The sequence below is a fragment of the Chelonia mydas genome, chromosome 10 (genome assembly GCF_015237465.2).
Source record: "Chelonia mydas isolate rCheMyd1 chromosome 10, rCheMyd1.pri.v2, whole genome shotgun sequence".
NCBI lineage: Eukaryota > Metazoa > Chordata > Testudines > Cheloniidae > Chelonia > Chelonia mydas.
The window spans coordinates 59,954,790-59,967,798 of NC_051250.2; the positions used below are offsets into that span (position 1 = coordinate 59,954,790).

A 13,009-nucleotide genomic window follows, 5' to 3' on the forward strand; every position below is an offset into this window, starting at 1 on the left:
TGGTGGCTACAAGTCACTGGAGTCTGGTATTGGTAGGGCAGGCAAGCAGCTGTGGCCATTGAGACTGTTGCTTTGACTAATTTATATAACTTTGATCTCCTCTTCCCTCCCCTTCTTTCTTGCCACATATTGTCTAAAGTGTTGACAGAAAGTTTTCTGGATCCAGGACTGTTTTTATGACAGTTGTTTGTACACTGTCACATAGGATGGGGCCCTAGTCCCTGTAAGTGGATCTTGAATTGTTACCATGATAGAAATATCAGTAATAATAAATGGTGCTGATTAGCTGAGACTATGGAAACTTAAGTAAGCTTAAATTTAAGTAACCAAAAGTTGCTTGTTACATCCTCATGGTAATTGGTACACTGTGCAGCCTATTTGGGCAGAAATTCTGTTCTAGTTCACCCCTATATGATCCAAGTAACTTTGAGACACTTAGAAGACTATGGAGTCTGAACTATAGTAACTGAAGACTGAAAACAATTTGAGCGAATAGCTGTGACTGAAAACAATGGGATGATGCCCTGATGGGACAGTGCAACACAGCCAGGGAAGTGGCTCTACATAATTTTTCTACACCTCCCATACCAGGAGCTACCTGGGTCAGGTCTTCTCCCAGCTGGTAATTCTTTTAAAGCTTCTCTAACGTGCACTGGCAGATAGATAACAACTAGGAGCTCCTCTGCTAGCCATGATCTCAGTCTAAAGCACAATATGTTCCATTCCTTCCCCAATTCCCAGAATGCCCCCTTCACAGCTTACCAGGTACAGAGGTTAAAAAGAAAACCTCAAAAACATCTCAAACTGAATTTATACCGTATGTTGATTAATCACAGTTCACAGAAAAAACCGTGTCTTTGAAGATTCCTTTGCAGACTTATTGCTATAATACATATGATCTGATTAGTCATGTCAGTGAAAATCCTGCCATGTCTTTCACCCTATTCAATTCCATTGATTTCAACAGGGTATATTTCATTTGTAAGATCTGGACCATTACATTGTATAAAGAAATCAAAATAAACTGTAGTAGTCCTTGAAAGAAACACATTTTATATAATCCTTTTGCTTTGTGGTAAATAGCACAGAAGCCAAATAATACGTTTTGTTTTTTTGTTATTTAGCACCAGGCTATTATGGGAAATTCAAAGATAAAAAAATGTTTTGTCTGAATAACTGGTTTACAAGTTCTGTCTTTGAAATAAAAACTTACTCATATTTGTTAAAGGACAGTATAATATTACTAGGGCTGTTGATTAATCACAGTTAACTCACAAGAACTCAAAAAAAATTAATCACGATTTTAAAAATTAATCGTGATCAATCACAGTTTTAATAGCACTGCTAAACAATAGAATACCAATTGAAATTTATTAAATATTTTTGGGGTTTTCTACATTTTCAAATATATTGATTTCAATTACAACACAGAATACAAAGTGCTCACTTTATAATATTTTTGATTCCAAATATTTGCACTGTGAAAGTGATAAAAGAAATAGTATTTTTCAATTCACCTCATACAAGTACTGTAATGCCATCTCTTTATCGTGAAAGTGCAACTTACAAATGTAGCCTTATGTACAAAAAATAACTGCACTCAAAAATAAAACAATGTAAAACTTTACAGCCTACAAGTGCACTCAGTCCTACTTCTTGTTCCGCTAATCACTCAGACAAACAAGCTTGTTTACATTTACAGGAGATAATACTTCCCACCTCTTGTTTATCTGAAAATGTAGAAAACATCCAAAAATATTTAAATAAATGGTATTCTATTGTTTAACAGTGCAATTAATTGTGTGATTAATTGCAATTAATTTTTTAAATTACAATTAATTTTTTAATCGCTTGACAGCCCAATATTACAAATGATATTTATGTATATATGTTTGGTAAGAACAGTCTTTTGCTAAATAACAACAAGAATTCCATGGATTCTGTGCTATTTAACATGTAGCAAAAGGATAATTTTATATATCTTATTATCCAGTACTCAGAATGCTTTCATTCGTAATCGTATTCTGTCCTGATCTATTGTGTATATTTATAGCACACCACTCACAGCAATATCTAGGCACTGTTAATGCACAGCAAAATCCTCCAACACTGAAAAATTATCCATTTATTCTCCTTAGACAATTGGAGATAATTTCACTCAAGCACTGTGTCACATGCTTTTTGAACTTTTGATTCCTTTTAAGAAAAGGACAAAAAACAAATAATTATGCTTCCAGTATTTTGAGCACCAGTGACATACCACAAACCTACAGTGTTATGACTCTGATTCAGCAAAGCAGTTAAATTTATGCTTTAACTTTAAGCACACAATAGTTCAGTACGTTAAACAACATTAAGCAGATGCTTAAGTACTCTGCTGAATCAGGGCCTTAGACTACACGTATTGACTACTATCATAATGATGTCCCACTGTAGCATGTGTATGGAGCAGCGAACCTTACACAGTCTATCCCAAGAGTTTAATTTATGGGAGGTAGATGGCAATTTATTCTGGGCGGAAATCATCAGCTGAAAGTTGACATCTGGTTTGATCCAGAAAATTCCATTGTCCAGCCAGCCCAGTATCCTGCCTCAAACAGTGATCAGTACCTGACACCCCAGAAATAGCTGTAAAACACTCTATAATGGGATAACCTGCCCATAAGGAAAGCAGTTAAATTTATGCTTTAACTTTAAGCACACAATTAAGTCTCAGTGACGTTAACAACATTAAGCACATGCTTAAGTACTCTGCTGAATCAGGGCTTTAGACTACACGTATTGACTACGTATCATAATGATGTCCCACTGTAGCATGTGTATGGAGCAGCGAACCTTACACAGTCTATCCCAAGAGTTTAATTTATGGGAGGTAGGTGGCAATTTATTCTGGGCGGAAATCATCAGCTGAAAGTTGACATCTGGCTTGATCCAGAAAATTCCGTTGTCCAGCCAACCCAGTATCCTGCCTCAAACAGTGATCAGTACTGACACCCCAGAAATAGCTGTAAGACACTCTATAATGGGATAACCTGCCTACAAGGAAAGCTTTTTCCTAACTCCTGTCAACTAATGGAGTCTCATTCACTAAAGATTGAGGGTTTACATCCATTACCTTTCAGCCTGTCCATAATTGGATGTTCCCACTATTCATGTAAATGTCTGTTCCTTGTTTCAATCCTGCTGAGCTCTTGGTCTCAATGATACCTTGTGGCAGTGAGTTCCACTGGTTACTTATACATTAGGTAGAAAAGTATATCCTTTTATCAAGTTTTAAATTTGTTGCCTTTCAATTTTATTGTATGTCCCCTATATGTGCCCAGTTTGCCTTTTCTATACCATTCTTTATATAACTGTCATATAATAGGCTCCCCCTATTCCTCTCCTTTCTAAAACTATCAGACTTAATCTTTTCATTCTCTCACCATGCAGATGTCTTCCTATGCTTGTAATCATATTTGTTGTCTGTTTTCAGACTTCTATTTCTGGTACACATTGTTTGATATGGGCTGACTTGAACTGAAAACAGTTATCAAGCTCAAGGCATATAACAAACTTATAATATATGCAGTATTATTTTCCACCCTATTCTTTATGCATCCTAACACTGTATTAACTTTCCCAACTGCCGACACATATGGAGCAGACGTTTTCATTGAAAGGACCCCCGCTTTTTTCCTCAAGTGGTTACAGTTAATTCAGAATCGAACAGTGTGGTTAAAATGAGTCCTTCCAGTCTGCATTATCATGCATTTGTCAACAATAAATATGTCAGCTCTACAACTTGCTCCCTCTTACAGTTCTCAGAAAAACAAAACAAAACAAAACACGGTGCAAATGAATTTGTTGAATCTGCCTGTCTCTATCTCCCCCTCCCTTTTTTTTTTTTTTTTTGCTGATTTGAGTCAGTGGCTGAATGGATATTGATTGTCGCAGGAGTTGGTAATGATTAGAAATTGTCTTTTCGTGGGCATCTGTTAGTAATACATATGGATTGCTTTTAAATTTTGTAAATGTGGCCAGCTATTTTCATAGTCATATGAAATAAATAACAGAAAAACCTGTGTATTTTGTACTAGCTGTGTGATGTATTTTGGTCTATGTAAATTATATTTTTCTGTGCCTATCGGCTTTTTTACGATTCCATACTTTGTTTTTGCCCTATCAACCTTTGTTGCTATTTTGAGACTGCAGCACAAGGTAACTGCTGCTTTTATTGAAAAGGATAATTTTAAACACTAGTTGTTTTCCACTTCAGCATTCTATTTTTGAGTACTACCAGCTTATTCCTTTATGATTACCCATGGCACCACACCATCTTCACTCAAATTACGGGGCCTCCTTTGAAGGTCGTCAATATCAAGATGTAGCCCACTAGCAACCTCTCCACTTTTCTACCTGCAGCATGTCCACTGTGGAGCCTAACTACATTATAAGAAAATGCAATGTGTTTCATTTTCTCAAAGGAGAATAAATCAAAGAAGAATATGTTTGGACTGGTAACCCGGGGGGAGTCACATAAGTGCCCTTTATCCCTCAAATTAGTGCTTCTGTTTAATCATGCTAGGTTTAGCCAGGCAAAATTACTCGCATTACACTTCAAATCTCCATGGAGAGAATGACATCTATTGTGTTCTTGACTAAAACAACCCTCTTTTGCAAAATACTGGTGGGAAATGGTTATGGCCAGATTATCAGAATGTGATTGTCTTCAAAAGATTGTCACTGTAAGTTTATGTGGGAAATAATCATTCTAGTCCACCATATACCACTGCACTCCTTATTATTGGTGATTATTTTTATTGTAACCAAAAGGCTGCTAGATGCCTATCAGTAGTGAAAAATTACACATGGTCCCTGCAATCTAATCCAATAGGTAAACTATGACATAACAAAGTGTACCAGGCATGGAAAGGCAGTAGGCACTTGTCAAAATCCTGTTTATAGCACTGTTAAACATCTTTAAAATGACAGTTTCCCATAAACAGAATGCACATAAAATAAATGTTTTATAAAATAAAAATGTCTCTCATGACCCATTTCAAGTGAGAGTCATGACAGACCAAATTAAATCAACCCAGGCTTTCCCCCCCCTGCTCTAAATCTGCAAAAATACACATACGGGTTAAATGCCAGACTGGAATGATTCAGAAAGACAGATCAAACAAAAACTCTTAGAGATAATAATCTCTTACATTTATGACAGGTTTCAGAGTAGCAGCCCTGTTAGTCTGTATTCTCAAAAAGAAAAGGAGTACTTGTGGCACCTTAGAGACTAAAACACATTTATTTGAGCATAAGCTTTCACGAAAGCTTATGCTCAAATAAATTTGTTAGTCTCTAAGGTGCCACAAGTCCTCTTTTTCTTACATTTATGTAACACCTTTTATCCTGTAAGAACAAGCCAGGCTGCTTAACTAGCCAGGTTGCATAGCAGAGGGGGAAGGGAAAATTTAGAAGTTTAGAATCAATCTCTGCTCTTATGAAAAAGAATAAAAGATCAATATTGTCCTGTCATATCAGACAGGACCTTGGGTTTTTGGTTTTTTTTAATTGTCTCATCTGAAAGTCCCCACATAGTAAATGGCACGAAATCAGTTTATTCTATCCTGGAATGACAAAGGGCTGAATGACTTCTGAAGAGGTTTGAACCAATTGTTCAAGGAATCCAGGTTTTCCATACCAGATGCTTAGACCAATATATTAGGAAGCAATATATTAGACCAAACTACATATTACAAAGTCTAAAATAACGGGCCATTTATTATTTTAAGATAAATATACGATCCTAAGAGCCTAATTTAGCATTTCTTATTTATTTTGCTCTAATGAAGGCAAAAAGCCCTGGGTTTGTATGAGACAAACAGTACATTTAGATGTCCCTTACTTTTGAGATTTGCTGGCTGTTTTTTTCTTAGACTGTAAAATTTGCTTTTGGGACCATGTCTTTCTATATGTTTGTAAAGCACATAGCAACACAGGGCACTTGTATAGGAAAGAGCATCTTGGTGCTTCCAGAAAATATATAAATAAATAAACAGCAATACTATCAAAATGCCCAGTCAAGATGAAACAAAATTTTCCACATCATTATCTTTTGCATAACATTAATAATAGATGTTCAAATAGCTCTATCAAAGTTTCTTCATTATTTAAACGAACACAACTTCCACTGTAAAGCACTTACCATTTCTTCATTGTTTATGGAAGTCCGGATAACCATGGCCAGGGATATACCAGACTTTCGGGCAGCAAGTGTCTGTTTAAAGTGAACACAAAAAAAGTTATCAAATACACCTGTAATACTAACTATAGAACTTAATGGAAAAAAGAGGGGTTGATAATGTTATTCTATATGAGTTTAAGCAAAATTATAACAAAGTGATGAATAAATTTCAGTTATCGTTTACTGCACAGAACTTTTAATGTTACAGTACATAATGGAAGCACACTTTCCAACAATCATTATTGTTTCTACTGGCAGTGCCTAGCCGAACTGCCACTCCTAATATAAAACCTGTTATTCAGGGTTTTACGGCTCAGTTTTTTTAACCCACAGGCTGTCTCTATTTTTCAGCTTTGCCAAGCAAATTCATATGCTACAAGGACAGGCATCCTAACCTAATGTGGTAGCAGGACATGTCTGCAGCAATTTGGAGATTAATTTGCACTGGGCTTAGAATTCAGGTTGCCAGCCTGAATCATTCTTTTTTAAGTCACTGACCATTTTTAACATTTGTGTGTGTGTGAGAAATATTTCCCTTTCCCAAAAGATGCTGCAGAAAACTTTATGACAGAAAAAGAAAATAAGTCTTTATCAAAGAAGCCAACAGTATTCACTCAGCATTCTGAAAGGGTCAGGGTAGAGTGAAAATGTTCTTCAGCTAGGAAAGGATTAACTCTATCTCCCTTCTTCCTCTCTCTTTGCCCAGCCATTCAGAAGGCTATAAGAATGGCTATAAGAATGGCTGCTGGGTTCTGAAGACTGGGATGAAACCCAGGTAGGGGGAGTGTCGGGTGTCATGTTTGGTTTGATTTATGGTAACTCATCTGGAGTTACGGTAGGGATCCATTCTGCATCGCACTGAGCACTTCCGTGAGTGCATTCCAATGGGTAAAATGGGCATTAAGGGTGCTCAGCACCTGGCAGTAGCAAGCCAGTAAAGATTTGCACTTAAGACCTTGCTGATTGCTGATGTGGTTTACTTCTACCCATCAGCTCCAAAACGGCACATGCAAAAGCAGGTAAAACAAACAAACAAAATCTTTTATATAAAAAACAAGGTGGCTACATGCTATCCCAGTGCCTGGGTGCATTCTTTATTGCTATTGTGATCACCTAAAATGGGTCCTTAACAATTAACCACGGAAATAAGCCTTGTGTGGTATTAGGCAGCACACACAGCCTCCACAAATACTGCCGGCACTATTGTGTAGTAGAACTGCATCAGTCCTAGAGCCAGAAGGCCCCTTTCATTCTTGGGGGAATATATAGGATTTATTCCACTATACAAAATCCCAGCAGTAATACCATTGCATCACTATAAAATATTGTTACCACTGAAGCTGAGCTAAAACATTCCCTTCCCAGTCAAAGTAAATCATTCCAGGAGTGTCTGAAGGCTTCTATCACTTTGCTTCTCTTACCCAGCCTCTGCCTTGTCATGCACCTCTTCTCTTGTGGGCTAGTGTGTTAAGGATGAACAGTTAGAGCCCTCAGAGCCCTCACAGACCCTCAAGTCTATTGCCCTGATTGGGATGTTCACGTTGCTGCCTGCTTGGTCTCTACAATTCATTTTTGCAGAAATTCCAGGAAATATTTTTCCTTCTGAGCTCCTTAATTTAAACCATTGTGCCTACTACACTATCTGTTTTGGTGACCACATATTGGACCCCAACACACCAATTTACACCAGCTGAGGAGCTGGCCCATGAAGTTTTGGCTGGAGTGAAAACTTGAGATTCTTTCCAGTTTAATTTTGAACTTAGAGATAATTTGAAATGGATTTTTGTACATTAAGACTATTCATTTTAACTTTTTAAATGTTTACTTTCTCCCGCTGGTCTAGCCATCCAATTTTCAACAAGTTTCCCTTGATAATAATTAAACTTGCTGAGAGATATAAAAATATTAATCTTGTGAAACTAATTATGGTGTAAGAAAAAGACCTTGGCATGGAAATATTTGATTTGCTTCATCACTATCCTATTACAGTTAACAGATGAACCAAGCAATCTTTTTTTCTTCTTAAACTCTCAGCAATTTACCTAGCCTGTGAGATTCATTCAATTAATTTTCTTAGCCAGTCATTAATAACTAAATATTTCTGTCTGCCTGTCTGTTGCCATCTCTCTCTTTTATTTCTATAAATATGGCACATTGAAAATGCGTGTGCTGGCGAGGCTGATAAAATAGAATGTTTATGACAAGGACAATTTAAATATCTCCCAGGTTTTGCTTTTCAAACTTGCTGTGACAATGCTTCATACTGTGGACAAATCAGAGAAGAGAAAGAGTAGCCAAAATTTGTTATGAAGCTATGTGTGGGCAGGCAACAACCTCCACCGGTAGCCAGTGGAGCTCCAGAGTATAAAGGACTCAGACAGGAATTAGCAGGCTAAATACACGTATTTTGTTGGTTTGCTTGCAGGATTTCTTTTTTTAAAGCCCGGAGAGTGGTCAGTTACGCTAACTTGCTTGCAGCAAGTTCCCTTCACAGTTGTGACCGCTAACCTTTAAGTCTCGTCTGCTTACAAAACAAGGCACTGCTTTTCATTTTACAATATGTGATGCTACTCATTTTGGGCTAGACAGTGACTTGGATTACGCATTAGTGCAGGAGTGTAAGGAGAGTAAGAACCTCAGCTGTGAGCATGTAGGGCAGCGAGTGGATGGAATGTTTACTTTGACCTGCAACAATGCACCAGCCAGTGCAGATGAGCCAGTATAGGGAGTGGTGTTATTTGCTATTAGAGAAAAAAAGGGAAGCAAGGAGGGAATTTGCTTCAATGGGGTATCTGTGAGGTACAAACTCTCCCAGGCCTACTCCAGGAGTTGCACAGTTTACCTATTATCCCTTGCTCAGAACTGTGCCTAAAGTCATAATGGGGGTAGGGGTGCAACCAAATTAATTGCTGACACCCCTAGTGGCCAGTGTGGATAAAAGGCCTTGCAGGGGTAACAGATTTATGGGTTATATTGTAGAAACCCTGTAACTCTGTGCTGAAAATTAGGTTTCCAACCATCAGAGGGGTGAGGTTCTGGAACAGTTGTTGGGGCCAAACAACTTAATTTGTTTTATGAAAGAGCTGGACGAATGTATAAGTACAAGTGTATGATGGGAGCAGGGTCAATAGCCCTGGAGCTCACTTGTGGTTTATGTCTTATGTTCCTGAAAGCATGTTTCAGGACTGCAGCCAGCCCACTACAGGGGTCAGGAAGGAATTTGCCCTCCTGCCTCAAGTATTCTGAGGGGATTTTGTCTTCTTCCTCAGAAGCACCAGAGATGGCCATGGCTGGAAATGGGACACTGGACAGGGAGAGACAGCCCTCTGAGGTGGCGCTGGGAGCTTGTCTGGCTGGTTTTTGCTCATGTGCTCAGGGTCTGACTGATTGCTTCATGTGAGGATGGGAAGGAACTTTCCCCCAAGTCATATTGGCAGTGACCTGGATGTTTTTTCACCTCCCTGTGCCGCATGTGGGTCATTTGCCAGGATTATTTGGGTGTATCTGACTTAATCCATTTCCTGACATTGCAGGGGCCTTGAGCATTTGTGCACTTCTGTCCCTCATATTCTCCCCCTCTGGCACATAATAGTCTAAGTTTTCTGTGGGCTGTAATACTTTGGTCTAATTTCAGTTGTTGGATTTAGTGTGTGGGTGGTAAGTAGAGTAGATGGGAGATCACAGATCTAGTGGTCCCTTTAACTCTATGACTCTGTGACCCAGGGCAGAGTGCCCTTCCCCAACGTTAAGTTAATAACAGCCTGCTTTAAACCATTCCTCTGTCTGTCCTCGTTTTCCTGCATGTCCTGATCAAGAGGGATTTGTGAGAAAGGAGCAAAAGTGAAGAGTCCTAATGGACAGAGCTTAGCGAGATTTCAGTGAGCAAAGTTATTATAGGGATTAATTTTATTTATGAAGCACTGTCGGAATATGTTGTGCTGTACTAAAGGAGCATTCAACAAGTAGACAGGCCTGCTATGAAGAACTTACAGTGTCAGGATGTGTCTACACAGCAAGACAAACTCTGTGGTAACAAGTCTCAGAGCCTGAGTCAACTGACTTGGGCTCACGGGGCTCCTGCTATAGAGCTAAAAATAGCAGTGTAGACATTCAGGCTTGGGCTGGGTTTCAGAACCTGGGCTCCAGCCTGACCCCGAATGTCTACACTGCTATTTTTAGCCCTGCAGTGCAGCCCAAATCACCTGACTCAGTCTCTAAGACTCACTGCTGTGGGTCTTTCTTTGTGGTGTAGACATACTATAAAAGGCACAGAAAGTCATTAATATCCTACAATAGAGAACAAATATAGAACAGAGTAGAAACCTTGAAGATGGAATGATTCATGGAGCAGGTGGCCTTTTAGGATATTTTTTGAAAGGAGGCAGTGAGAGTCCTAGCCAGACCTAGGAGGTGGGAACCATGTGGCTAGACATGAAAGAAGCAGAAATGAGTATGTTTTTCTTTTTTTAGCAGCTGGAGCCTCAAAAAGAGGGGGAGCAAATGGGAAGAACTTCATAAGAGGAGGAGTGAGCAGTGGGAGCATCAATAGGGGTAGGAGGTTGAAAAAAAACCCTAGTTTTCCTCTAAAAGTTATTAGACTTGCTCCATGGAAGGAGTATGTCCTCTGTTAAAACCAGGATACTGATCCAACATACAGAGCAGCAGGAATTCTGGACTGGCCAAAGGAGACAAAGGGCATATTCAGGAGAAAAAGCATGTGTGGAATGCAGAGGGGGATGAGGGAGAAGATGGGGTCAGAGAGAGAGTTATAGAGAGCTCTGCAATTGAGTAGACAGGGAATGAAGGGCGGCAGGAGTGGGGAGGGGCTGGAGGGGTTGGGGGGGATGGGGTGGGGACCAGTGCTGAAATCAAGAAGTGAGGAATAGGCCAAGACAAGACATTACCAGAGCATGGACTATCATCTTGGCAGAAGGAATGGAAAGGAAGGGATGAATATTGGAAATGCTGTGGAGAAAGACACAGCAGGATTTGGCAATGGCCTGGATATAAGAGAAGTAGGAAAGAAAAGGATATGCTATACATCATGAACAACAGTTAGGATATAAACTGATAGAAAAAATGTTTTGAAAGCATGAAATGGCCAAGAGTCCTCATACTGAGAAATTTTAATGGCCTATAGATGGAAAGGAAAAACTAGAAGGAGGTAATGAAGAATTGGTTTGATCTCTATATGCGCATCAACTAACATAGCTGATATCAGACCTGAAGCCAAATTAAGAGGCATATCCAGATAAGTGGGTCTAATATACACCTTTTGTCTAGCACCCTTGGTATGTAAGTTAGATCACCAGACTCTCGTACACTCACGTCCAAATACCAACTTGCATCTTACCATTACCATCTGTGAATTTGGTCCACTCAGGGTACAGGAATCTATGCAGGTGTTATTTGCATGCTAAATTCTGAGAGAGAAGGGCATAGAAGAAAAAGCAACTAACAGGAAGGTGTATGAAAGTATTAGTTAAAGTAGGACACCATCTATTTTAACTTGTGCTTTTTTTTTATACCTTCTTTCAGCTCCTTGGTATGTAAGTTACAACAACCTAGTCTTATACTCACTTGTGCATTCCCCGTTATCTCCACCCCCAGACTAATGAGCAACTTATACATCACCTCTGAATTTGGCCTCAGGTCTTAAATAATAAAAACAATAATACAATATGTTATAATAGCAGAAACTCTGAAAAGTAGTGATGGGAAGCATGTTGGGATTAGAATTAAACAACAATTAAAATGTTCAGTGAAAAGTCATGGGGGTGACTAAAGCTGCCTGTTGTGATGACATAAAGGAAAGAGGTCTGTTGGACAACTAAGACAGCAGTGAAGTTGAAAAACACTTGCAACCTCCTGGAACATATGGGTTGGTGGAGAAGAGAGCTGAAGTGCAGCCAGGACCCCCATTTTCCCACTGCCTGCTGGACCTTTGCAATCGTGCCTCCTCTGAGAGCACCATCACTATCTAGGGGCAGATGGGCCCTGCCGCCCCACCCATCCTCTAGCCAGGAAGATGCCAGTAACTTATTCTAGCAGCCTCTGGACAGCGGTGATACCTCAGACTCCCTCTCCTTCAATTGGTACAGATATTCTTTCCCCTCTATTGATTGGCTGTGTTTCCTCTTCACAAATCTTTTGCTGTCAATCACAATCTCACTGACCTCCATATTCCTCCTCACCCTTTCTGCCTGCTTCTTTTCGCTTCTATGCCCCCTACTTCACAATGTCTGCAATCTTGTTTTAGGTGTTTCTTATTAATTGATCCCCTCCTGCCTTTCCTTTTTGCCCCACACCTGGCCCATTATACATTTCATGTAGGTATGAAAATAAATCTCAAAATAAATGCCCATCCCTAACAAACAAAACAAATACAAACACAACACAACCATGGAACTTATATGAGGTTTGCCAATCACTCAGCTTGCACAGTGCATCCCTTTCCATCCACCTTTTGTCTGTTTAGGACTCAGTTCTGCAACTGATAGCATGTGGGTGTCCTGGAACGCCAATGTAGAGCTCCATTGAAGTCAATGAGGCCTCACACATAGGCAGATGATATTAGTTGCAGGACTGGGGCCTCCGATTGTAAACTGTTTGGGGGAGGGACTAAAAATAATAGAGTCAAAGTATTTAACAAAAAAGATAACAAGAGTAAATGGAATTAAAATAATTATCTGTGATCACTGGGAAGTTATTGAAATACATAAAAAGCAACTATGCCTACAACAAGACAGCTGTGGCCTTGAGGGGCAGGAGAAAATGGCAGTG

At 39.3% G+C, this 13,009-nt stretch overlaps 1 protein-coding gene across 2 annotated transcripts in view; it reads right to left on the minus strand.

The window, feature by feature from the left end:
- UNC13C (unc-13 homolog C) overlaps positions 1–13,009 on the minus strand; it is a 448,489-nt gene that overhangs the window by 262,210 nt on the left and 173,270 nt on the right. For both annotated transcript variants that reach the window (XM_043523375.1, XM_043523376.1), the window contains one exon: positions 6,188–6,259. In XM_043523375.1, the coding sequence (XP_043379310.1) occupies positions 6,188–6,259 (72 nt within the window). The remainder of the gene's footprint in view (positions 1–6,187; positions 6,260–13,009) is intronic.